This window comes from Lissotriton vulgaris, chromosome 2_2, assembly GCF_964263255.1.
Source record: "Lissotriton vulgaris chromosome 2_2, aLisVul1.2, whole genome shotgun sequence".
Classification (NCBI taxonomy): domain Eukaryota; kingdom Metazoa; phylum Chordata; class Amphibia; order Caudata; family Salamandridae; genus Lissotriton; species Lissotriton vulgaris.
In genome coordinates this window covers 282,719,904-282,745,967 of record NC_141688.1, presented here as the reverse complement: position 1 = coordinate 282,745,967, position 26,064 = coordinate 282,719,904, and the positions used below count along the sequence as shown (strand labels likewise).

At 41.3% G+C, this 26,064-nt stretch overlaps 2 protein-coding genes across 2 annotated transcripts in view; one reads left to right on the top strand and one right to left on the bottom strand.

Annotated features, from left to right (window-relative positions):
• The window catches only part of TTC17 (tetratricopeptide repeat domain 17), a 575,315-nt gene extending 555,852 nt beyond the window's left edge, over positions 1-19,463 (bottom strand). The window contains exon 1 of the mRNA XM_086959610.1: positions 19,283-19,463. Coding sequence (XP_086815736.1) covers positions 19,283-19,408 — 126 coding nt within the window. The 5' untranslated portion in view covers positions 19,409-19,463. The remainder of the gene's footprint in view (positions 1-19,282) is intronic.
• Positions 19,464-19,812: 349 nt separating this feature from the next.
• LOC147729314 (uncharacterized) lies at positions 19,813-25,776 on the top strand. Its single transcript, XM_086959609.1, has 2 exons — positions 19,813-21,211; positions 25,499-25,776. Exons 1-2 carry the CDS (start codon positions 20,068-20,070, stop codon positions 25,522-25,524), a joined length of 1,170 nt encoding a protein of 389 aa, XP_086815735.1. The 5' UTR covers positions 19,813-20,067; the 3' UTR covers positions 25,525-25,776.
• Positions 25,777-26,064: the final 288 nt, after the last annotated feature.

Below are 26,064 nucleotides of genomic sequence, written 5' to 3'. Positions count from 1 at the left end.
TACAAAACAAATAACAGCTTTAGGAAGGAGGTGACTGCTAGTCGTATTAAAAATAAAAAGCATACATAATATGTAGCCTAAGGCTGAATAGGCAACAGCCTCAGTGTTCCGTTTTGTTTACAAAAGCCCTACTCCGTTATTTTAAATAATACTTGTGTAATAACCTGTAGGGCACAATAGGTGCAATCTTGGATGAACAAGCTTTGTCCTGCATGATTATTCCTCTTAAATGCAACCGGCTACTGTCCTTAAATATGTGTCCTGAGTGCCATAAAATAACCTTACTGTACGTGTTGTAAAACTAAAAGTACAAAAGTATATATAAAAATACTGAGAGAAAAATAATTGGTGAACAGTCTAAAAAAATGGCCTATATAGAAGGAGCATAATAGTATTTCATGTAATAAGTAACAAATGTTATAGAAGAGTAGTTTACCTAGAGAAATACATTGTTCATACCCGGGTAATTATGAAAGTATGTCAAACTAAATAATGCAACATACAATTAGATCGGCAGTTAACATTGGTTATTATGCCTAGAACAAACATAATATAATTGGGGAATGCCTAATAGTAGTATTTCACCTGGTTATGGAATTACTACCGCTAATGGATGAGTGCTTAAATAAATATACGTATGTGTCTTCAGCCAAATAGCATCACACTAACGGCATGTACTTTGGTTAATAATATTTGTACAAAAATAAGTTTATTTTGTTTGGTACAAATATTGTTCACCAGAGTACCTGCTCTTATTGTGATGTTATTTGGCCTATTTACTTAGGCACTCATCTAAATAGGAAGCAATTCCTTAACCCAGTAAAATACTTCGATCAGGGGTTTTCCACATATATAATATATACTCATCGGGTCTAACCACGGAAATTAGCCACAAATTAATTTCTTGACAAGAGAAAGGCCCCAAATGAAACGTTCATTTATGTTCTGTCCATGCCACAGTCAAAATACTTCAGCATACATTACCATGATGTGTGCAGGTTTGAGACTTTGAAACTTGGCTTACGCAACATTTTTAGAGGGAACAACTACTATCTAAATGTAACAGAATTAATCATAGCAGGACAGCTCCATCTTTGGCTTACCTGCAACTCATTTTAAGGTCTTGCGTGCGTTGCAGCGCAAAGCGCTGTCGCCTCCGCGAGAGATTTTGTAAGAAAGGACTTTCAGCAGAGGGATTTAAGCCCCACCCCTCATTTCCATTGGCTGGTGTCACCGTTTAGGCTAAACGGTGGCCTGCCTTTGGAAATGAGGGTATTCTGTTCATGCCCTTTCTGGCTCGGCTGGTTTGCGTCTGTTGTGAAGACATTTTTTATCAGCTTGTTTATTTAACAAGCTGATAAGTAATGTCTTCACAAGAGCTGCGTAGGAGTATATACCAGGTGTCCTGCAACCACACTGGCTTCAGGCCTGGAGCATGTGCCAGTCAGCTCTCTCATTGGTCTGTCGGCATCACTGAAACAGATGCCACGGCTCTAGCTAGCGGAGGAGGGGAAGGCGGCCTGCAGCAGACACTGAGTACACGAAGCGAATGTCAGGAGTAGAAGCTGCTCTGTGAGCAAGAGAAGCGGACTGGCTCATTCACGCCCCCAACGTGAGCGGCGAGACCTCTGAAAGGTTACTAACATGTGCGGTTTTCAAGAGCACCCATAGCTACAGCATCAAGCTCTATCACTGCCGAAACCGACGGCTCTCAGCCAGCGGAGGGGCGGGGGGGTCTGCAGCAGACACTGTGCCAACACACCTGAAACAGCAGCCACGCCCTGCATCACACTGTGCGACTCCTTCTCAAATCCTGGGGCTTTCCAAACCTAGGAACAGCAACAGGCTGTTTATTGTGCAAACATAGCTTGCATTCCCGAAACCTGTGCTGGGACAACAGTGTTTGTAGTAGAGTAGGGTTTGCTATCCTATGGTCACCCCAATTTTAGCTTTTTGCTTCACTGGTTTTCGACTTACTGAGGCTGTGGGCCTGCTAATCAGACCCCAGCCTGCTGTTCTCTCTCTAAATTTATGATACATGTGCTATAGGTACATACCACAATTGGAAAATGGACTCCTTGTCAGCCCCTGTACTATGCACTATAGGTGCTCAGGGCATAGGTGCCACCAAGGCCTACCAGTGGCTGAAGCATAGCTTTTGCCACCACTGGCTGGTTCTTAAATTGACACAACTGGGTGATCACTCAGCTGGGGCAAGTGGGTGTAATCACCCCTTGCTTAGATACAGTATACCTATATCTAAACCTATATCTGGACACATATACCCCTGTGAGCCACTCTTATGGAAGGCCTTACCAATCCTGGAGGCAGAGTGCGTGGTTTTATGTGAGATGGAGCTCTGGCATGAGCTGAGCCTGTCTGCAGCTGTCGGGAACAACTCCCTAAGCTGATCCGGGATAATGCCATACCATATACTCTTAAGCGCCTTATAATCCTCGCGGTTATATAGCAACTTTGGTTTGGCCTTATCAAAACATGTCGTGTAAGGTGTCATACGAATTGGAATACTACCCCCTCGCCAGTTCTGGCGACGGGGGTAGCATTCCACCCTTCTAGAAGGAGAAGACATGTTACTTTACTGAAACGCGGTTGATTTAAAATGAGCCTCAGATCCACAAAATGGATGCCTCTGCCACAGACACGGGTCTGGCCTCCTGCTGCTGACCGAAACTCAGCAAATCATGGCCTGGACAAAGGGTTTCCTGTCGCAGGGCGGTGTCAAACCACCCCAGACAGGAGATAGTGGATTGTAGCAGGGAGGTTTCCAAGAAACCAGACACTGCCTGGGGAGCACAAGGCTGCCCCTTGCATAATCCGGCCAAACCGGTTCTGGGGCACACCAGCCCCAGTCCCAGCGCGGCCTGGATCAAAGGAAAGGGGTGTAACCACCCCCTTCCTGGGTCCCACCCATAGGAGGGGACCTAGCAGGATGTCCAGCCCACCAGATACGAATAAGAGTGGGAGCACTGCCAATGCAACTCAGATCATCCTGAAGAAACATAAGAAACGAATTCTGGACCCTTCGACATTCTACTCAACATAGAAGACTAAAGAATCTCCCTTGTGGTCAAGGAGTGACCACCGTGTGCAAACAGGCAACATCCAGCCCTCGACCCTTGCTTTGTTGCAGTTTCCGCCGGAACTCGAGCGACAGAGATCGACGAGATCAAGCTTGCCTGCCTTCTCCCAGCCCGATCCACAGTCCCTGCAGAGCTGAGACCAGTGGAGGCGACCGGAAGCGTGGGGCACGCCATCTTGAAAAGGCCACGAGACGCTGACCGTGCAGCCCACGAGTGACCCTCGAAGCTGTACACCAGGGTTTGAGTAGCCCCAACCCTGAGCTACACTTGCACCAAAGCTACCCCCTGCACACTCGACGAGTGCTGCGTGGGGCCCTTCTGCTTGTGTTGGCTCGACGCGTTGGCCCGGTCACTTGCCAGCTGGCTTGTGGCCCTTGTGCCGACTAAAACTTGAATACGACTTGCTTTTCTGGTTGCTCCAGATCTGCACCAGCTCCTGTGAAAAGGAGCCCCCACTCGGAGCCTCCTGGTCCGAGTGAGAAGCAATCTCCCGGTTCCGCGTGGATTGCTTTTGCCAAGTGCTGTTTGCTGCAATCTTGAAGCCGACGGTGCTGACGGCGAGAGCCTGCGTGGGACAGATCGTGACCTGCTCCTGGACGTCGCAGATGCCCCAGAGCCCACGTGACAGCGGAGAGAAGCCTCTCGACAACCATCTGATTGCGCCCGACATTGCCTGGTTCCGTCCTGGTTCCACCCTGGTCAATGCTGAGTGACCCAGACTCTGTCCCCTCTGCTTTCAGATTCATCTCGACTTCGATCCATCCTTGGATCACACCGAACACTTCTGCTTCCCATCGCCTGCAGCTTCTCCAGCTCAAGCACCAAGAACCTGCGTGTCAAAACCCGACGCCACTTCGACCCTGTGCACCCACTTCCTGTGGGTGAGGTAACATTGCAACACCGGTGTCCCTACACTGGTACACACCTCTAGGGTCTGTGTCTTAAGTTTTGTTCCTCTAGGATCAGCGGAAGTATCTTTAAACTAACTTTGTGTAACTTTTACGCACCATTGACTTTGCATTGGTGCAAGCCGCACTTTACGTGCTGCACCCGAATTCCGTGGGCTACTCCCGACTTCAGCATTGCTAGTCCTGACTGCTCCCAGCAATTCTCTAGGCCCTAGGCCTAACCACTGTTCGATTGGTATCTCTTATACCACTTTCTTAGTATATGGTTTGAGTGGCCACCCGCCCTCATCCAAAATTGTGCAACTTTGTATGTTATACTGTGCTTTTGATTTAACGCTTGTGCCCCTTTGCTCATAAAGAGTACTGGGGATTAATTTAGTAATAAACACATATTTTTATAATATATACTTGTGTGGTGTCCTTTCATTTGGTATTACAGGATTATATATGGTAAAACAGCTTGCTTAACAAGACTTCTTAAGTTAAGCCTTTAAGGCTGCTTAGACCATGCTACCCCTAGAATAGCTTGTCTGCAAGGTTGACTTACAACCAGACACCATAAGGGATTGTTTGGACTGATACAAGGTGGTTCCAGAATTGGAAACACCACATATCAGGCCAACTTCTCACAGTGTTAATATAGCGCACTTAGTACCAAGAGGCGGGCTTTGAGGCGCTGTAGTGTCAGGCTGTGTTCACCGATGGGGTGGAGAGGCCGGGACAGGATTTACAAGTGAGGGGAAGTGGCCGACTAGATCTGACCCTTGTCAACATAAACAGGAGAAACGGACATCCCTTAAGGTCGCAGGTAGGGTGGAATTAATTTCCGGCCGGTCCTTTTTAAGGGCACCACATATTTCACTTTTTCATCCTAAAGGTCAGCGTCATCCCAGCAGAAATCTATGCAGACCTCAGGAATGTTGTGTGTAAACTGCAGCAGTCCAGGGAGACATGAAACGTGTCCATGCCTGACGTCAGCAGCAGGTACATGCGGTGCCCATATAGCTCAAGCTGTTGCAACCATTGGTGGCCCTAGGGCAGCGCCTATAACCACTCCACAGTGCTTGAAGCTTTCTGTGGTGACGTGTGATCACAGAGTTATTGTTACACAGGTCTGAGTGCTGCCTGCCTACTTTATACCTGCAACGATGACGTGTCCCGCTAGCCTGAAACTCATACCTCCAATGCCATAGGGCCTTCATCCCCCCCCATCCCCTATCAACAGCATTCCTTCCTCACCACCACCAGGTCCACGCCCTTACAGGACCCTCCATAATGCAAGAGGAGTATCAAGTGACTGACGTCCAAGAGCTCATTGGCGACCTCTCTGCCGCTTGTTGCACATCACACAGACCTGGCTCAACAAGCCCTCTCTGCCCTTGATCTCTTAATCATGCCTTCATCAGACCCCCTCATCAGCAGCCCTGGAGAGCTTGTGCAGCTATTGACCTGTCTCTGGCCTGCCCTGTGCAGCGACGAGTGAGAGCCCCTGGAGGACTTGGACCCTGTCTCTGCCCTGCACATTAACTGGTTCTGCAATACATATTCTTTGTAGGGCAAGAATGTGATTATAAAGCCAAGATAGAGTCGCTATAGAAGGTTATAAGATAATATACACACACACTGCCAGGAGTGGCTGTCGTGCTGCGCCTGCTATTGGCAATGGCATTGTAAATAACAATATGTATTATTTATGTTTCAAAAACCAAGAGATAAATAAAAGGCATTGTCATTTACAATGCCAATAGCTGAAACTCGCGTAAATGCGAGACCTGTTGCATTGCAAATGGTTGTTGAAGAACTGATGGAGGAAAGCATACAGACAAAGCAGATAACAGCGAAACAATGCCACTTTTTCTAAAGGATAGCAACTGTCATATTAAACCATTGTATGACAGTTTGTAGTGTTATTCATTTCAGCGCAGCTGTGAGGTTAGTTTCGCCGTAGACAACAGATAAAATATCATTAAAAGGAATAAATTCCCTAATAATTTAACAAACACCAACAATATCAGACTCAATAGATCAATAGCATTTCTAGTTAAGCACATAAAAGCGACCAGTTTAAAAATGAGCTCCATTGTGAATGTAATTGTTGCTGGGGATATACAAATGAAAATGACATCACATTGATGTATACGGGGCCGGGATATTGGGATATCATGGCCAGAGTGCTACTTAATTCAGCGTGAGGAGAATGCCTTCTTGAAACGATTACTTTGTGCTCTGGCTGCGGCCTCAAATGACTTAGCCCACAGGGAACTCGGCTTAAACCATGTTATTGACTTAAGTGCCCTACGTCCCCTGTCCCTATGGCGTTCAATCTGGGCAAAAGAAGAGACAAAATGTACTCAGGATGTGATTAATGATTGTCTAAAGCTCGACCGCTGCTCAAACATCCCCTGGTTATGTCACATACAACTCTGGTATAAGACACTGTATGGCCGTGACATCTTTAAAGATTCAACAATGGGGACAGGGTTGTCAAAGCAGGAGCTTAAAGTCACATTCCTGAAATATACAGATAGGACCAGAATGAACAGATATGTAAAACAAAGTACGTTTAATTTTTATTTAGAATATAGTAGTAGTTTAAGCTTTATTTCGATATGGTACATATCATAAAAGCAATACAAAACATCAATAAAAACAGTTCAACAATACACATTATAAAATACCCTACGGGATCACAATAAGAAAAGCGATAAAACATTTATGAGTATATATAAAATACAGTACAAGCAGGGAGCACATTACTGGATCAGCAGCTTCTTAGTAGATCTTATTCGCCATGCCCAGCCTAGAAATTTTGCCGTACAGCAGGCAAAAAAGGGGCGGGCATCTGAGCGCAATATGCGTAAAGCTTCTGAATGTGATCTCGTTCCCAGGCTCCTACATAAGGGCTTTAGCCATTTCGATCTAGGCGCTGCATAGGCATTGCACTCGAACAGTAGGTGGGCGACCGACTCGACTCTTGAGACACAGAAAGGGCAATGCGGAACAGTTTGTAGTGGTGGTTTCCAGGTGGAAGTTAACAGTCCTAAAGGGAGTACACCCACCCTGAATTTGAAGTACAATGATCTGTCGCCCGAGTTGTAGATTAAGTCCAGATAGGGTTCCCTGTAGGGGAGCTCCTTAACTAGCAGAAACTGGGCAACAGATTTACAATGGTTTGGATTGCACATTCTCTTATTGTCTACCCATGACCAATAGGCCTTCTTTAGGAGTTGTTTAGGCGGTGCTGATTTATTGACCCAAGCGTCTCCTAAACCCAACTCATAGAGAAGTTGTTTGACCTCCCTGAGCCAGGATACCTTACAACAACCTGAAAGGGACAACAGTTCATTTAGGGCGTCGGCGTAACTACACAGTTCAGGGACATTCCATATCCGGGACCATAATAACAGGGGACGTAGTTTTGCTTGCTCACATATTGGGCGGGTGCCTGCATCTAACAGGAGGTGGATTGTAGGGGTACTGTGGGGTAGCCTCATAAGATCTTTGTGAAAATTGTTTTCGAGGTGGGCCAAGGTGTCAACTCTCTGGGTGCCCCACAGTTCTGCACCATACAATGCTGCGCTCACAACCCTTGCCCTATAGATGTCTAACAGTGCCCCGATTGGTTTTATGGTTGAGGCACGTTGTTCCTTGAGCAAGGCTCCTGCGACCCTCTTATGAGTCAGAAACACCTTTTGGTGGTGTGCCTTCCAACTCATTGTGTCGCAGAGACGTATTCCCAGATAGTCAAGCTCAAACATCCCCTGGTTATGTCACATACAATTCTGGTATAAGACACTGTATGGCCGTGACATCTTTAAAGACTCAACAATGGGGACAGGGTTGTCAAAGCAGGAGCTTAAAGTCACATTCCTGAAATATACAGATAGGACCAGAATGAACAGATATGTAAAACAAAGTACGTTTAATTTTTATTTAGAATATAATATTAATGAAGGCTTTCAAACCTACTGAACGTTAGCACCAGTTCCCACCGTTTTGTACTAACCCGTTTACGGTTGGGAATTGTGCACCATTTAGTGGCATTCCCTACAATTAAGAAACCCGGGACTTATTTGTGCCCAAGCGATGGTAAATCTAAACAGAGTCGCTGTCATTTTATGCTATTTTATAACTTTTATACTTCTTTTAGAAAATTTTTATCTGAAACCCATCTTTTTAAAATATAACATGCGTAGTACAAAAACAGCGATGCAACTTATGTTTAATTTAGAGACCCTAGACGTATGTTTTCATGTGGCCACTTATATTTTAAAATGTATTTCTGTACGGAAATCAACTATTGTATGAATTCAATTCATGATTGCGATCCATATGCACTTTATTATTGCTGGTTTTGCACTTTATTAACTGTTTTAACATAGCTAATTTTGCACATGTGTCAGAAACTGAGTACCTCTACCACTTATAGCACTTTATACTGCTAATTTGCACATGTACTACTAGACGAATGCACTAATAAGCACTTTAAGACTGTCGACATATGCTACTAAATGTATATTTTACTTCAGTAAGGATGGCATAGCTAACTTTGCACTTTATACTGCTAATTTGCACATGTACTACTAGACGAATGCACTAATAAGCACTTTAAGACCGTCGGACATGTGCTGCTAAATGTATATTGTACTTGGAGTAAGGATGGCATTTGGTAAACCAATACTGATATAAATGTATGACGTATTATAATTTTATTTTGCTTGTTGCTATATGGTTGTACTCATACACACCGAATAAAGCTTTTTGAAAATTGAAATTGACATCACATTAAGTCATTAGAATACAAATGTGGCATCTTTGGTAAAATACAGTGTTCTAATAATTCATTTCCAGACAGTTACGCTTTCATTGCAAATAGAAAGGTCTATAATGCACGTACAGCACAAAGTAAACTATTTTAATATAGGACAGGTGTGATGCCAGCTTATTGTAAGAAAGCAAAGGGTCCTACTGCGGATCAAATGAGTACTATGACTGGTTTGATGTAATAGAATGCTAAAACTAGACAACATTGGAGGAAACATCTGAAAGCTATAAATTACGGCGGGTTGTCTGTCGTGAGGGCTAGTGGTCCTTTTCCTCTAAGAGGTTTATCCTTACATTATAACCTGACATTTGTAAAGGTGTTTCTTAAAAAAAACACATTTATAAAGTCATTACCTTATTATAGTACATAAATACTTTATTTTTTATAAACTTTGGAATCAGCACCCATCAACAAAATTGTTCTTGTAAAATACAAGTAATGTCCTTTGCGAAAATAGGAAACATCCGTATCAAATGAACAGGACCGAGCTGGATAGATGTATATTTTCAATCCTTTATTTTTTGTAGACAAATGTTCCAAATCACAATGAATTTTTCTTTTTCTCTTTTTCTAGCCAACGCGTTTCGTCTCTTTTGATGAGACTTCTTCAGGGCTAAAAAACATATGAAAAATTCTTTTTTAAAAACCATTCATTTGTATTTACATAGTATTTACATGACAAAATGACAAACATCTATATACAAAAAGATTTTTTACATTTTTTTAAAAAAACACAGACATATTATCTAAGTTAGAAACAATTACATGGTGGGCATCTCTTTCCTTCTATATGTTTTTTTAGTTAAAGAAAAGGAGAGACTAAGTATGTACACCTTAAGGACATGGAAACTCTTCTGCACAAAGTTAACATGTCTTTTCATATATTTCACCTGGGAAAGTTAGTTCGCTTTTTCCTGATTTAAAAAATCTTGTGACCATCATCTAAGCTGACCGTTAGATACATATATACATTTTATCCTTTGAATCATTTCAGAATACAACTGTGAATCCTCTGAGAAAGAGTACATCTGATTATGGAAACATATCACATTCCATTAAAAAGAGTCACTTTATAAGAATCATACCTCAGAACACCTGTTTTTGCACTAAGCGGTATGGGCTGGAGAATTCTTGGTATTCAAAAAGTACTTGTAGAATCTGGAAAGTGCATATTGGTATTTAGAATGATCAGCTCATGAGAAGTATAGCAATAAAGTGAAAACCATTGAGCAGTCCATCACCTGCCCATATAACAGGAAAATCATCTTCATTGCAACCGAATTTTATATCACATATTTACTTAGTTTCAGTTATTCCAATCCTATCTGATATGTTTAGAAATTATAACAAATCAAAAAGGATGTGGGTCCATAAATCAGCCTATAGCTTGAGAACAAATCAAACAGTTGGATTGTCCCAGAGAAACCAATTCAATATAGATTAAAAAAGTGCAGCGAAAGAGGAACATTCTTTTATATTATTAGAATACAAAGCCAGCCTGAATATTTTGCAGTATATTTTACAGTGTATTGAGACAACCAGTAAAGCAAATAAACTTCATAACACAGTCATTTAAAAATCGCGTATTAAGGTCAAAAGGTACCTGTCATATCCTATGAATATTCAGGAATGACTGTCAAAGAGAGAAAGAAACAAACTATTTTAATCAATGTTTTAGTGGAAAGTATCTCTCTCATGTATAATGTACGCTAAGAGAGTTTATACAAATATCAAAAATGCATCCTAATGCTAAAATGGTTCAGGAAGAGATGGAACCACAATACTGAACCACCCAACCAAATTCAAGTGATAGTATGTTACATACATCCTAGCTGCAAAGAGATATTGCACCACTAGTAACTAAATGAAAATATTTTTAAAAGAAAGGAAAGCTATTAGCCATATCAGCCAGAAAGTAGGTTAAACTAGAAAAAACATAAGCGAGCATAAGATAAATGCTCTAACAAGTAATCTCAAAAGGACCTTTATTGATGTGAGCCGCTATGAAACGAAGTCGGACATCTTGAAATGTCTAAACATTACGTGAAATGGATGAGAATTGGAAAAAACCGTATACGAGGTGCTAATATCTATAAGAATCACAAATGCATGTGATAAGGAGTAAAATCGAAGGCTCACAACTAAAATTACGTCGAGCATCAAAAACTTACCTCGAGACCGGCATGGTGACCTGCTACTCGAACAGCGTGGATTCGAAGTAGTGAACAAAAAGGTCGGGTAGGAGCCGGTATATATATACGGAAATAATTGAATAATCACCAACACATGTGGAGACTCAAGTCGGCAAACTTTACGTAGAAAAACAGCAATGTCCATAATCGGGAAAATCGTCCCGAAAGTGGCGGTCATCTTATAGTGATTATATATTCGGTTTCAAGCGTAAATCCTTTTAAGTTTTATAAGCAAGCCAAGTTCGCAGGGTTAAAAATAAGTGTAACAAAGATGCACTTGCCTTGGTGAGTAATTAAGAACCATGAACAGACGATTCCAAAAGTGAAATTGCCAAGGTCCTAAATTTTCAAGAGAAGTGTAGTGGAAAGTCCAGAAGGATTGTAAAAATAAGAAAGAGCGGTGAGAAATATTTAAAACAAAAACGGGAAGTATCTGAAACACGGAGTGGGCTGTTTAGTGAAGCCTTCATCATAAATGAGAGGCATTATCAGAGCCGAGGTCTCTAGTAGGCTTATTTGTCGGCCATCTTGGAACGTGTACAAATGCAAAGTATAGTACCTAATGCATCATGTATTAGTCCCGTGAAGGATAAAAACGGGGACCCAGAGGGTTTGTGGGGAATCATAAAAGTATAGCAGAAATGTATCAAAAAAAGGTATCAGAAAAAAGGTGTATATGAAAAACGGAATAAGCCGCTTTGAGTAGAAAAGAGCATTCTTTCATTATACAGAAGAGGCTCTACAAAAACAATGATCTCAAATCATCTAGTGTATCGACCAAATTCAATCGTTTAATGTGACGGTTGTGTTTCATAGTATATTACATATTATGTTCCAAAGAAGATAAAATCGGTTGTTATGAAAAAGTAATGTTTAAAATTTCAAGACCGGAGAAGGTAATCTATCTGTTCCTAAATGAAAAGGATATCCAATATAGGTGTAGGATAATGTTTGCTGTATAAGTGTTTAGAAATGGAAAGTTTCTCTCAAAAAGACAGTCATTCCTGCTACCAAAAGGACCTTCGCAAAGACACATGATGAATATAAAGTATTTGACACAGTGTTGGCAGTGTGACATGTATATCATATGTTAGTTATTAAAACTTGTTCACTAACCTAATTCGATGGGGCACAGAGAAATTTGTATAAATCATGCATTTTTTTAAACCCCCGAGAGCTTAATAATGCATAAAAGCATTCAACCTTCTTGATTTAGCCCACGTGAAAGCTGCATAAATCCTTAGATTTCAAAAGAGTCAACAGAATATCACAAAAAATGATGAAATTCATTATTCTGATTTATTCCATATTGAACAGATCTCAGACGGCAAATCCATGTAGATTCTAATTGCCTCAGATCATGTTCCCTATTGCCACCTCTAGGGTTGGTTCTTAGATGGTCAATCGCATGAAATTTGACTACCCTCTCATTGGGATGTGTAGTGCAGATATGATTGGCCATTGGATATTTCAAATCACCATTTTTTATCGCTCTTAAATGTTCCTGTATGCGTATTTTAAGACAGCGAATGCTGCTTCCAACATAGGTCTTCTTACATGAACATTGTATTAGATATATGGTGAAAGTGGTGTTACAATTAATGAATTCTTTGATCTCGTATTTCTTGGAGCCATTGTATGTAAACTCACTAATTTTGTTTACACCAAATTTGCAAATACAGCATCCTCCACAGACAAAGAAGCCTTTAGGTTTCTCAGGAAACCAAGGTTTTTTGGTGGGTGTCGATCTAACATAGCTAGGACATAGCTTGTCCTTCAAGGTTTGTCCTCTTTTATATACCACCCTTGGTCTGTCAGGCACTACATCTTTAGGGATGCTATCTGATTTTAGAAGGTGCCAATTCTTACGCAATATATTGAATACATGGCTACTGTAAGAATTATACTTGGTGATGAACGGTACAAAAGATAGTTGCTGTTGCTTAGTTTTCTTTGCCTTGGAAGTGCTCAGAATACTAGTTCTATCCAGAGTGCGAGCCCGCAACTCTGCTTTGTTTAAACAATTTGTGTCATAACCCCTTTTTCTGAAGTTTTGTTTAATCTGTGATATATTCTGGAAAAAATCACAGTCTCTGCTGCAAGGGCAGGCACAAGAGCAAGGGAGCAAAATGTGGCCCAAAGGAAATAGCTAGATTGGATAGTCTATCTGAAACTGAACCTTGTGATGATTCTGGTACAAATGACATTAGTGTTGTGAATTTATCAACTAGAATGTTAACTGACAATGAACGTGATGTTTTGTGTAAGGGATTAAATTTTTGTCCAACGGAAAAATGTAATTTTGACGATATTCATGTTGATCTTTTCAAATTCACAAGAAAGCTAAAAATAAAAAAACACTTTGCTGAACATCCTCCTCTGCCTCCTGTGTCAAAATCTTCTGCTATAGATGTGCCTAGTATTGATGATATTCATCATTCTCATATGCTAGCGACCCTCTATGATGAGGAAGAAATCGGAAATGTCTTTGAATTTTCCAACCTATTAGGTTTCTACGAGGATTGTAGTACTGACAGTGGTTTACGCCCTGCATCCAAATTTATACCACCACAAATGAGGGACTCTGTTATCGATGAGTTTTTCAACAGAGTAAGTTTAGATCTGTATAAATTAGAGGATGACCATCTCGGGACACACAAATGTAGACATCACAACAACATGTCCAAAAGTGATTGGACTCTACTCATGACCCTTAAGAATGATGAGAATTTAGTAATAAGAGAGGCTGATAAAGGAGGCAGTATTGTTCTAATGAACAAAAGTGACTATCTAAATGAGATAAATAGGCAATTGTCTGACCTTAATTGCTATGGCAAGCTTGATCAAAATCCAACATCTAAAATAGAAACCCTGATTAATGCCAAACTATATGAATGGCACGAATCTTGCCTGCTTTCTGATCATGAATACCGGTATTTACAAGCTCACCAATCCAGATTCCCTTGTTTATACATCCTACCGAAAATACACAAAGGTGGAATTTTCCCTCCCGGTAGACCCATTATTTCCGGTAATGGTGGACCGACTGAGCACCTCTCAGAATTTGTGGATACCTTCATCAAACCTTTTGTACAAAATCTCCCATCATACTTGCGAGACAGTGGTGATCTACTTTGCAAGTTAGAGGACTTTGCCTGGCATGATTCTCAGCTACTCTTTGTCACCATGGACGTGGAAAGTTTATACACGTGTATTGAGCTAAAACAAGGAATACGTGCATTGAAATACTTTCTATTCAAACGTGATTGCAACAGAATGGAACACACATTCATGCTATTGGAAATGGCAGAATTGATTCTCATGAACAATGCCTTTCTTAGCAATGATGAATGGTACATCCAGAAGAGAGGCACTGCGATGGGTTCAAGATTTGCTCCATCGTATGCCAACCTCTTTATGGGGCTCTTTGAGGTAGAGCATGTCTGGGGCCCACGAGCAAGAAATTGGTGTGACCAGATGATATTCTATGCTCGGTACATAGACGATATCATTTTAATTTGGAATGGCCAAGTTGATGATCTGATGTCATATTTTGATTATCTGAATGACAATACGTTTAACATCAAATTGACAATTAAATACTCAGCCAGTGAAATTGACTTTCTTGATTTAAAACTATACGTACATGAAGGGAAAATCCACAGCGATGTGTTCAAGAAATCTACAGCATGTAATAGTGTTCTGCATGCCACTAGTGCACACCCCCAATCTACCATCAAGGCAATTCCCTATGGTGAAATGGTACGTGCAAGACGTAATTGCAGCAGAGACTGTGATTTTTTCCAGAATATATCACAGATTATACAAAACTTCAGAAAAAGGGGTTATGACACAAATTGTTTAAACAAAGCAGAGTTGCGGGCTCGCACTCTGGATAGAACTAGTATTCTGAGCACTTCCAAGGCAAAGAAAACTAAGCAACAGCAACTATCTTTTGTACCGTTCATCACCAAGTATAATTCTTACAGTAGCCATGTATTCAATATATTGCGTAAGAATTGGCACCTTCTAAAATCAGATAGCATCCCTAAAGATGTAGTGCCTGACAGACCAAGGGTGGTATATAAAAGAGGACAAACCTTGAAGGACAAGCTATGTCCTAGCTATGTTAGATCGACACCCACCAAAAAACCTTGGTTTCCTGAGAAATCTAAAGGCTTCTTTGTCTGTGGAGGATGCTGTATTTGCAAATTTGGTGTAAACAAAATTAGTGAGTTTACATACAATGGCTCCAAGAAATACGAGATCAAAGAATTCATTAATTGTAACACCACTTTCACCATATATCTAATACAATGTTCATGTAAGAAGACCTATGTTGGAAGCAGCATTCGCTGTCTTAAAATACGCATACAGGAACATTTAAGAGCGATAAAAAATGGTGATTTGAAATATCCAATGGCCAATCATATCTGCACTACACATCCCAATGAGAGGGTAGTCAAATTTCATGCGATTGACCATCTAAGAACCAACCCTAGAGGTGGCAATAGGGAACATGATCTGAGGCAATTAGAATCTACATGGATTTGCCGTCTGAGATCTGTTCAATATGGAATAAATCAGAATAATGAATTTCATCATTTTTTGTGATATTCTGTTGACTCTTTTGAAATCTAAGGATTTATGCAGCTTTCACGTGGGCTAAATCAAGAAGGTTGAATGCTTTTATGCATTATTAAGCTCTCGGGGGTTTAAAAAAATGCATGATTTATACAAATTTCTCTGTGCCCCATCGAATTAGGTTAGTGAACAAGTTTTAATAACTAACATATGATATACATGTCACACTGCCAACACTGTGTCAAATACTTTATATTCATCATGTGTCTTTGCGAAGGTCCTTTTGGTAGCAGGAATGACTGTCTTTTTGAGAGAAACTTTCCATTTCTAAACACTTATACAGCAAACATTATCCTACACCTATATTGGATATCCTTTTCATTTAGGAACAGATAGATTACCTTCTCCGGTCTTGAAATTTTAAACATTACTTTTTCATAACAACCGATTTTATCTTCTTTGGAACATAATATGTAATATACTATGAAACACAACCGTCACATTAAACGATTGAATTTGGTCGATACACTAGATGATTTGAGATCATTGTTTTTGTAGAGCCTCTTCTGTATAATGAAAGAATGCTCTTTTCTACTCAAAGCGGCTTATTCCGTTTTTCATATACACCTTTTTTCTGATACCTTTTTTTGATACATTTCTGCTATACTTTTATGATTCCCCACAAACCCTCTGGGTCCCCGTTTTTATCCTTCACGGGACTAATACATGATGCATTAGGTACTATACTTTGCATTTGTACACGTTCCAAGATGGCCGACAAATAAGCCTACTAGAGACCTCGGCTCTGATAATGCCTCTCATTTATGATGAAGGCTTCACTAAACAGCCCACTCCGTGTTTCAGATACTTCCCGTTTTTGTTTTAAATATTTCTCACCGCTCTTTCTTATTTTTACAATCCTTCTGGACTTTCCACTACACTTCTCTTGAAAATTTAGGACCTTGGCAATTTCACTTTTGGAATCGTCTGTTCATGGTTCTTAATTACTCACCAAGGCAAGTGCATCTTTGTTACACTTATTTTTAACCCTGCGAACTTGGCTTGCTTATAAAACTTAAAAGGATTTACGCTTGAAACCGAATATATAATCACTATAAGATGACCGCCACTTTCGGGACGATTTTCCCGATTATGGACATTGCTGTTTTTCTACGTAAAGTTTGCCGACTTGAGTCTCCACATGTGTTGGTGATTATTCAATTATTTCCGTATATATATACCGGCTCCTACCCGACCTTTTTGTTCACTACTTCGAATCCACGCTGTTCGAGTAGCAGGTCACCATGCCGGTCTCGAGGTAAGTTTTTGATGCTCGACGTAATTTTAGTTGTGAGCCTTCGATTTTACTCCTTATCACATGCATTTGTGATTCTTATAGATATTAGCACCTCGTATACGGTTTTTTCCAATTCTCATCCATTTCACGTAATGTTTAGACATTTCAAGATGTCCGACTTCGTTTCATAGCGGCTCACATCAATAAAGGTCCTTTTGAGATTACTTGTTAGAGCATTTATCTTATGCTCGCTTATGTTTTTTCTAGTTTAACCTACTTTCTGGCTGATATGGCTAATAGCTTTCCTTTCTTTTAAAAATATTTTCATTTAGTTACTAGTGGTGCAATATCTCTTTGCAGCTAGGATGTATGTAACATACTATCACTTGAATTTGGTTGGGTGGTTCAGTATTGTGGTTCCATCTCTTCCTGAACCATTTTAGCATTAGGATGCATTTTTGATATTTGTATAAACTCTCTTAGCGTACATTATACATGAGAGAGATACTTTCCACTAAAACATTGATTAAAATAGTTTGTTTCTTTCTCTCTTTGACAGTCATTCCTGAATATTCATAGGATATGACAGGTACCTTTTGACCTTAATACGCGATTTTTAAATGACTGTGTTATGAAGTTTATTTGCTTTACTGGTTGTCTCAATACACTGTAAAATATACTGCAAAATATTCAGGCTGGCTTTGTATTCTAATAATATAAAAGAATGTTCCTCTTTCGCTGCACTTTTTTAATCTATATTGAATTGGTTTCTCTGGGACAATCCAACTGTTTGATTTGTTCTCAAGCTATAGGCTGATTTATGGACCCACATCCTTTTTGATTTGTTATAATTTCTAAACATATCAGATAGGATTGGAATAACTGAAACTAAGTAAATATGTGATATAAAATTCGGTTGCAATGAAGATGATTTTCCTGTTATATGGGCAGGTGATGGACTGCTCAATGGTTTTCACTTTATTGCTATACTTCTCATGAGCTGATCATTCTAAATACCAATATGCACTTTCCAGATTCTACAAGTACTTTTTGAATACCAAGAATTCTCCAGCCCATACCGCTTAGTGCAAAAACAGGTGTTCTGAGGTATGATTCTTATAAAGTGACTCTTTTTAATGGAATGTGATATGTTTCCATAATCAGATGTACTCTTTCTCAGAGGATTCACAGTTGTATTCTGAAATGATTCAAAGGATAAAATGTATATATGTATCTAACGGTCAGCTTAGATGATGGTCACAAGATTTTTTAAATCAGGAAAAAGCGAACTAACTTTCCCAGGTGAAATATATGAAAAGACATGTTAACTTTGTGCAGAAGAGTTTCCATGTCCTTAAGGTGTACATACTTAGTCTCTCCTTTTCTTTAACTAAAAAAACATATAGAAGGAAAGAGATGCCCACCATGTAATTGTTTCTAACTTAGATAATATGTCTGTGTTTTTTTAAAAAAATGTAAAAAATCTTTTTGTATATAGATGTTTGTCATTTTGTCATGTAAATACTATGTAAATACAAATGAATGGTTTTTAAAAAAGAATTTTTCATATGTTTTTTAGCCCTGAAGAAGTCTCATCAAAAGAGACGAAACGCGTTGGCTAGAAAAAGAGAAAAAGAAAAATTCATTGTGATTTGGAACATTTGTCTACAAAAAATAAAGGATTGAAAATATACATCTATCCAGCTCGGTCCTGTTCATTTGATACGGATGTTTCCTATTTTCGCAAAGGACATTACTTGTATTTTACAAGAACAATTTTGTTGATGGGTGCTGATTCCAAAGTTTATGCTGTTTTGTTTAGGACTTCTGTCCTTGAGAGGAACTTATAGGGTTGTGTTCCTAGGTCTCTCAAGCACCATCATATTACTTCAAGTCACAGACTACGACAGGTGCAGGTACTTTGCTCCAACCCTTCCTTTGTCAGTTTACTTTATTTTTTATATTGGAAGGCAGTGAGATACAAGTAGGTCTCTAGAGATACATTGTACCTCATTACACCATTCTATCTAGGGACACACAGACTAGACCACCTTGTATTTCCCCATGGCATCTCTTCCAGATCATTAGCCGTTGGGTCAGTTTGCTGTCACACTTGGGTCCCTGCCCACTGTGCCTCAACATATGCTGCATCAAGTACCCCTTTCCTATAACCAGCCCACTCCCTTAATCCAGTCTGTCCCTCAGCACTATCCTGTCCCGCACCCCGGCCTACAACTGAACCGGCCTGCCCCCCTGTATACCCAGCCAGGCGCACTCTGCGTTGCGGCATGGGCTGTGACATCCCTCGGCTGGACCTTGCCCCCTGTGCCCCAGCGCTCTCTTCTCTCTTATGAGCATTTTTGAATCCGCCTGACCTGCTGTTGGATCTTGCCGTCCTCCGTCACTATCCAGTGCGTGGTGGCTTTGCCAGGGACAGCCGCGATCAGGAAGGTGCAGAACCCCAGTATCCACCCGCAGCTCCAACCCCAGGCCCCCGCCATCTTCCGTTCTCACTGTTGCCAGCCCTGACTCTGCTCCTGCAGCCGCCGCCACACTGCACCGGAAGCGGAAACAGGTGGCCGCCGCCATCTTGGGTAGGTCAGTTTCTGCCAGCTCCCCCAGGCGATGGCACGCCGCTGAGGGAGAGTTCATATGGTCGCCATGATAGAACGGGTTCGATCCAACTAGTTCTAGGAAACAACTAAAGCGCAAACTTGATTAGACAGTGTGCCGTCGTAGCCACTGGACACGCACTTGAATATACTAGCTACACAGCCATTCTCTTTCATATACTGCCATGAACTGGTGATTTGCCTCTGCAGAGATGGAATCAGCGCGACGGGCCTTCCGGAAAGCCCGACGCGTTTGATACCTGTGCAGGTGGTGGGGCACGCACGCCCGCCTTGTGGACGGAAGTTGCAGCACGACGCATGCGCCATGACCTGTCTGCTTTCTACCTCCGCACCACGACGTTACCGCCTTTTCGGAGAGTCCTGCCGGCGAAGGAGAGTAGGGGCAGTGAGGCGACGTTCGCTCGGTAACGCCAGGGCTCTTTCAGTCTCCCTGGAACACTAGGCAGCGGGCTGAGAGCACGTTAAGCTGAACGGCTGTAAACCCAGCTTATCAAAGGTTTAGAGGAGAGAGAAAGCCCGCCTCAGACATGTCCTCAGACTCGGATAGTGGCGCGGAGGAGGCGGCCATGGTGCCCGCGTGTGCCGGCGGCAGCTCCGAAAGGCCGGCTGAGAAAACGGGCCGAAAGAGGAAAGCCCCAGGGGCCGTTTTGTCCACTTTCGAGAAGTTGTTCTGGCAAAAAGCTGAAGGAAGAACGACCAAACCACCCCGTCGGAAGCAGCCTCGAGCGAACAAATTGCCCAAACTTTCCAGGGATAGTTTCCTCCCTAGCGACGCCTCAGGGTCCTCGGGGACCGACGAGGAGGACGCGTCCGTGCGGGGCAAACGGCCGAGACCGAACTCGGATGCCAAGGAGGGAGGCGATTCGGTCATAGTGATCGAGGACGAGACGGACGGGGAGGGGATGTTTAATCCTAATGGCGTGGCCCCCCAACAGTTTTCGCAGTGGACCCCCAGCCCCAGAGTGGCCAAGTATCTGAGTCAAAGGCTGCGCAAGCCTTTAGACAACGACGTAAGGAAACGCCTGAAGAATGAGAGCCCGAGACCCACTGTTGAGGGCAGGGTGGCGACCACGCCTGACCTAGACCCCGCCATCCCCAGCCTGGCAGAATCCACCAGGGATTTCCATATTGGGCTGGAGCATGCCTGGAAGGCCTGCCAGGGCAAGGTCCTGGACGTTGCGGGGCCTCTGGCAAAAATTCTTGAAATGGCCGAAACCGCCAAGGAAGCAGGTGAATTGCTAGACCCCACTGCCCTATCGGGTTTGGCACAAAGAGCTATATGCTTATTGGGTAACGCCAACTGCTCCCTATCAGCGGAGCGCCGCAAATCTGTTTTAATTAAACTGGACCCTAGGTGGGCGACCCTTTGCCTGTTGGAGCCTGGTCCTTTGGCTAATGGTTTATTGTTTGGGGATTCTTTTGTCCAGGAATTGAAAAAATTAATTTCGGCGGTCAATGCTGCAGGCAAAGATGAGAGGTTCCCTTCCCATGCCTATGGTCGTGCAGGTCGGAACCGGGGACGCTGGCCTTCTAGAGGTTACCATCACGATTCTGAGCGAGGACAATATGAAGAATCTGAGCCCTCCAGCTACAGTAAATTCTACCCTGCTAGGGGCAGGGGATCAGGAGCAAGACCATATAGAGGTCGAAGACGTGCTGGAAAGTTTGCAGGTGAGTCCAATTATTGTTCTCCGACAAAGGCGGAATAGTAAGGCTTAGGGCACAAAGAACACAACATATAAGAATATGATTCTAGAGCTCTGTCACGTGCACCTACCTCCTTTATTTCTTTTCTAACGCAACGCAAAATTTAGAGATGATTTGAAAGTGGAGCAAAAAGGTACAGTAGCAAATATTTTGTTAAAATCCCCGAAGATTTTTTTACAAAATTCTTCTACTACAAAAAATAGATAAACAGATATCAGACAATTGTGCAGTCTCTGGGATTTTAATGTTTGTTGCATACAGGCAATTCAAGATGGAAAGAAGTCATGTGGTGGGAGATTTGTGAAGAAAACGCATTCATGCTGTATCTGAAGTTGAGACTGCCCGTGTACAGCCCCCATGGTTGATTTCTGCATTTTTCAGAGACCTCGGCCTTGAGTTTACATGCATGCCCATTGAGCTTTCTGCTGTGACTGTTCGCAAAGCTGCTCAAACTAGTCACCGCATGTTTGATCACCCACCGCATCAGACTCGTAATGTACATCAAAATTGTTTTTGTATCTGAAATCCATCATTGTAAAATATCAAGTCAGGATGGCTGGGAACGTTTTCGAGGATTTTGGTTTTATGATAAATACTTAGTCCCTTAATTGAGAAAAATATTTTTTTTTGTACTTTTGTCATAAGTGCAAAAGTCACGGAGAACTCTTTGCTTAAGGGAGCTAAACGTGTTCGTATTCTCTTGGCAGTGCTTCAGAGATGATATTCATGGGCCCCTTTATATTACAGGGCAATTTATAGATTGAATATCAGGCACTTGCAGAGAGGTGTCTTATGCAGAGAGCATATTGCAGTGAACCAAGATTGGAGCATCTGCTGTGGTTAAAGAACACCAAACCGCTATATCTGGGGCTCTTTTGTATCGGATTATAAAGACAACCAGCAGATTAGACTGGTGTCCACAGTGCCGATATATTCAAAGATAAAGCTCCTACTACACAATAATTGCCTAAAATGATATGTTAACTCCTTCGTGATGACGGCGCTAGCATATGATGGTGCTTCTTCCTACAAATGAATTGTGTCGGCAGTGAGCAATGGGAAACAGACTCCTAGGTTTTGCCAAAGTTTACCAAAGACTTATGGCGCTATGACCTGGACAAGCAGAAAGTGACCAGTGCGGAGTAAGTCTTACATTAACAGCATTTCATAGCTGCTTAGAAATCTCCGCACTTAAGAGATGAAAGCAAATGTATTTTGAGACAGAAAATTACAGGATTGTGGCATTCCTACAGATTGCCCAGAACACATTGTTTGGGGTCAAGGACAATAACTATTTATTTTCTTATGGCCTCCAGACACATTGGTCTGTTTCCTCTGCAACTCAAACACTTTTGCTCCCAACAACAGTATCACCTCACGGATTCGTGAATGGACGATCTGCCACTAAGTGAAGGATGGTGTCTATGTATAAGTTCAGATATGTGTATATATGATTAATTAATGCATAGCATTTTCTGTTTGGGCGCATGGTCTACAGTAATGCAGTGAGCTTATCTTGAATTACTGGTAGTGATTCCAGTTTAAAGTCGTGTACATGTTTTTGTAAGATATAGCAATTTGAGGCTACTTACAAATATGCAAATTCGTTTATAAGCATGAAAGCAAGATTTGTGATTCTTTGCTTTCGGGATAAAATGTACACGAAAAAATGCAACATAAGTGAAAAACGTTTTGCTAAACTACAGTGCAACTTTAAATATTATCTCTCTGAGAAATCACTTAATCAAACATGTTTGGTTTGTGCTAGTATATAGAACGATTGTTAAACCGCAAGAGACAACATGAAAATACATTGGGGGCAATTCTTGCAGAAAGTCACAAAAGGGCACCCCGAGATATATATATCTGTCGGTGCAGAATACAATTTCCAGCTATTCACCAGTTTGCACAATTGTGCCTGGATGGTCGGTACTCGGAGTAAACTGTTGTGGATTCAATTTTTGCATATGCAAATATAAAGGTACACAATTGCTCTTGCAAAAATCTGCTGAGCAATTTTGAAATCCACTTTCCCTACACTCCATTTTATCCCCACTGCTCTTGTCAGGAGTGCATTTTCAACTTTCTCCAGTGTGGGAAGACATTGGAGATGAGGTACTGAATACCGTGAAATGTTAGTTTGTGGATGTGCACAGACTCACAGGGAATTACAGCTCTGAAACTGTCTCTTCCAGCCATTGTATGTAGATTTGCGAAAAGGAGGCTAAATCAGAGCTTTACTGGATACCACATGCTAATATTAAATGCCCCTCAACACAATTGGATGCAATATTATTAGCAATTTATTTAGCCGAGATATCTGCGGTAGATAGCATAACTTTGACGGGTACGTTTCCAGACATTAAATCGAGTTGCACTTTGGAACCTTATTGGGACATTTTTCAGTTCCTTTGGACAGGAAATTGTTTTTTTCCAATTCATTGTAGTATCTCTCCATCTAAGATCTTACACACAGAATCTGATGACGGGTCCTATTTGTAAGGACACTATCCCCATGTTTTGATTGGCTGCCCAGCTTATGTAAGCCCTCGTAAGAAATGGCTCACTCTCATAAGTAAGTCTTTAAGGACGCGATGTAGCAACGTAGCATTGAGAATCTAAAGGACAGATTCCCAGCCCTTGTTCGGTTGCCAAGTATTGGGGGGGATGTGTGCCTTAAGACATAAGAAGATTGCTGCTAGCACTCTGTGCTCACACTGATACGTAATCAGTTATCAGCAGCGTCTCTGTGGGTTACATTTCCTTGTACATGTAGTATGTATTTATCAAAAAATGTATTTCCTGGCCTGCAGTCTGCCTTACTATGTTAAGCAGATGTTATACATCCTTTATCTTTTATTAATTTCCATTGTATGCTGCGATGCTTAGGCTTTCATGCATGGATATTTTTATGGTTATTGTACATTTTATCATTTATATTTTTATTAGATGTGTATTTTAATTGCTTTTATGACAATAAGTCGAAATAAAGCTTATTGGAATGAAGCGATATTATTAGAGCTCTGATATAAAGCGAACACTGCCTAAAGGGATGAGAGGATTTAAACATGAAAAGTAGATTTTTGATGCATTTATTCCCCCCAGACCAGTATTCTGTAAAATGCCACTCCTTGAATTGTATGGTATTTGAGGTCCGTTCCCAAATTAAGTATGTACAAAGAATTAACAAAAGTACCAATTCTTTTAAGTCTACTTTTTGACGGCACAGCTACAAATCCTTGTAGATGGAATATGGGAACTGCCCCTTTCAACCATTGGCTTTTTATCTCAGCCTCCATCTATCAACAAAAGTGGCAGGGAGCTTGGACCACAAAAATATTAAGTGCCACAAGCAAGATGGTCTGCCTCATGTTTGTAACATGATTGCCATTCCTTTGCAACAGATTTAGCACAAGTTATGAACTTGTCTATTGTTGCTGTCAATAAATAGGCATACCTCTCAACCAAGCTTCAGATCCGTGATTTCAACATGGAACTGAAATATTGAGGGAACCCCTTTGTGTATAGGTTACAGAAATTGTACTGGCCAGGAGGCTTCCAGCTAGCAAACGCATACATGGGAGATGACCATAAGTATGATATGGTTTCTGAATTTATCACCTAATGAGATTCTAACACAAAAACAGATCTCATATAAGCTTACTATTCTGTTGTGCTTTATTTGCTACAAGAAGACTTATGAATATGATGCAAGAGCCTTGGCATTTATCCAACGCTTTTTTTTAATGAACTTCCCAGATGACCCAAATTTGTGTGTAGTCTTGCCTCAAAGGTGCATCACACTGAACATTTGACAAAGTTCTCGACCACAACTTGCAGTTGTACCCAGGAGAATGTAACTCCGGTTCCTCCCTTCTCTAACAAGGTGAATGAGATGGCGTAAACAGCCGGTAGCAAATGTTTGGTGCCTATCCACTGGAGGAGCTGTGGCCTAAAAAGTGGTGTTAGTAGGTTCTAGGTATGATACTTGAGGGTTGTGGAATTTCAGCTGTTCTGTGACTGACATTACCTCGTTGGTGGTGAGTAAGCTTTAAACAAAATAATGCTTTCGTCTGTTTCCCCACATTTAAAGCTGATTTTCCTGGCTGTCATAAAGGAAAACACATAATTCTGTTAAGACACAGAGGCAAGGATTATCCTACCAATAAATTAGTTAATAACTGACAGTCTTTCAGTCAATTCACAATGTTCTTATTTGAAAATTAATTAAAATTGTTGTCCATTGTCTAGGATTTCACCCAGAAGAGAGGTTTTAAGAAGACATACCACATGATGAGACGATTCAAATCCAATTTCATTCATGTTAATCGTGGGATCACCATCCAGTGAAAGAAGTGGCACAAAGGAGATGCTCACACTGTTGACAAAGAACTATTGTTATTAGTGCTATTAGTCACATGCTGTTTGTTACTGACACATGCTCAACATATAACATTCTTTATGGCTGTTTTTTGTTTTTCTACTGTTTCTATGGACTGCTGTTAGAATTAAAGACCTCTCCAGCATAACCCTCTCCTTGTTTTGTTCCTTCACAATAGCTATGAAAATCAGAATGTGCTTGTGAGCATAGGTATTCCTATGTTCACACCTCCACTCCACCCCAGTGTCTCCCCCCAAACATGCATGGGGGTTCTCGTTTACTTTTCATGCTCAAGCTCTATTACTGGGTAAAGGTTCATTTTTCCTGTTTTTTGGCACTCGAGTTAAGTTAGAACATTTGTAAATGCCACTTTGAGTCTGTCCTAGTTTTTTATCCAACACATTTTGTATCATGGGGCTTTTACTTTCAATTTGCT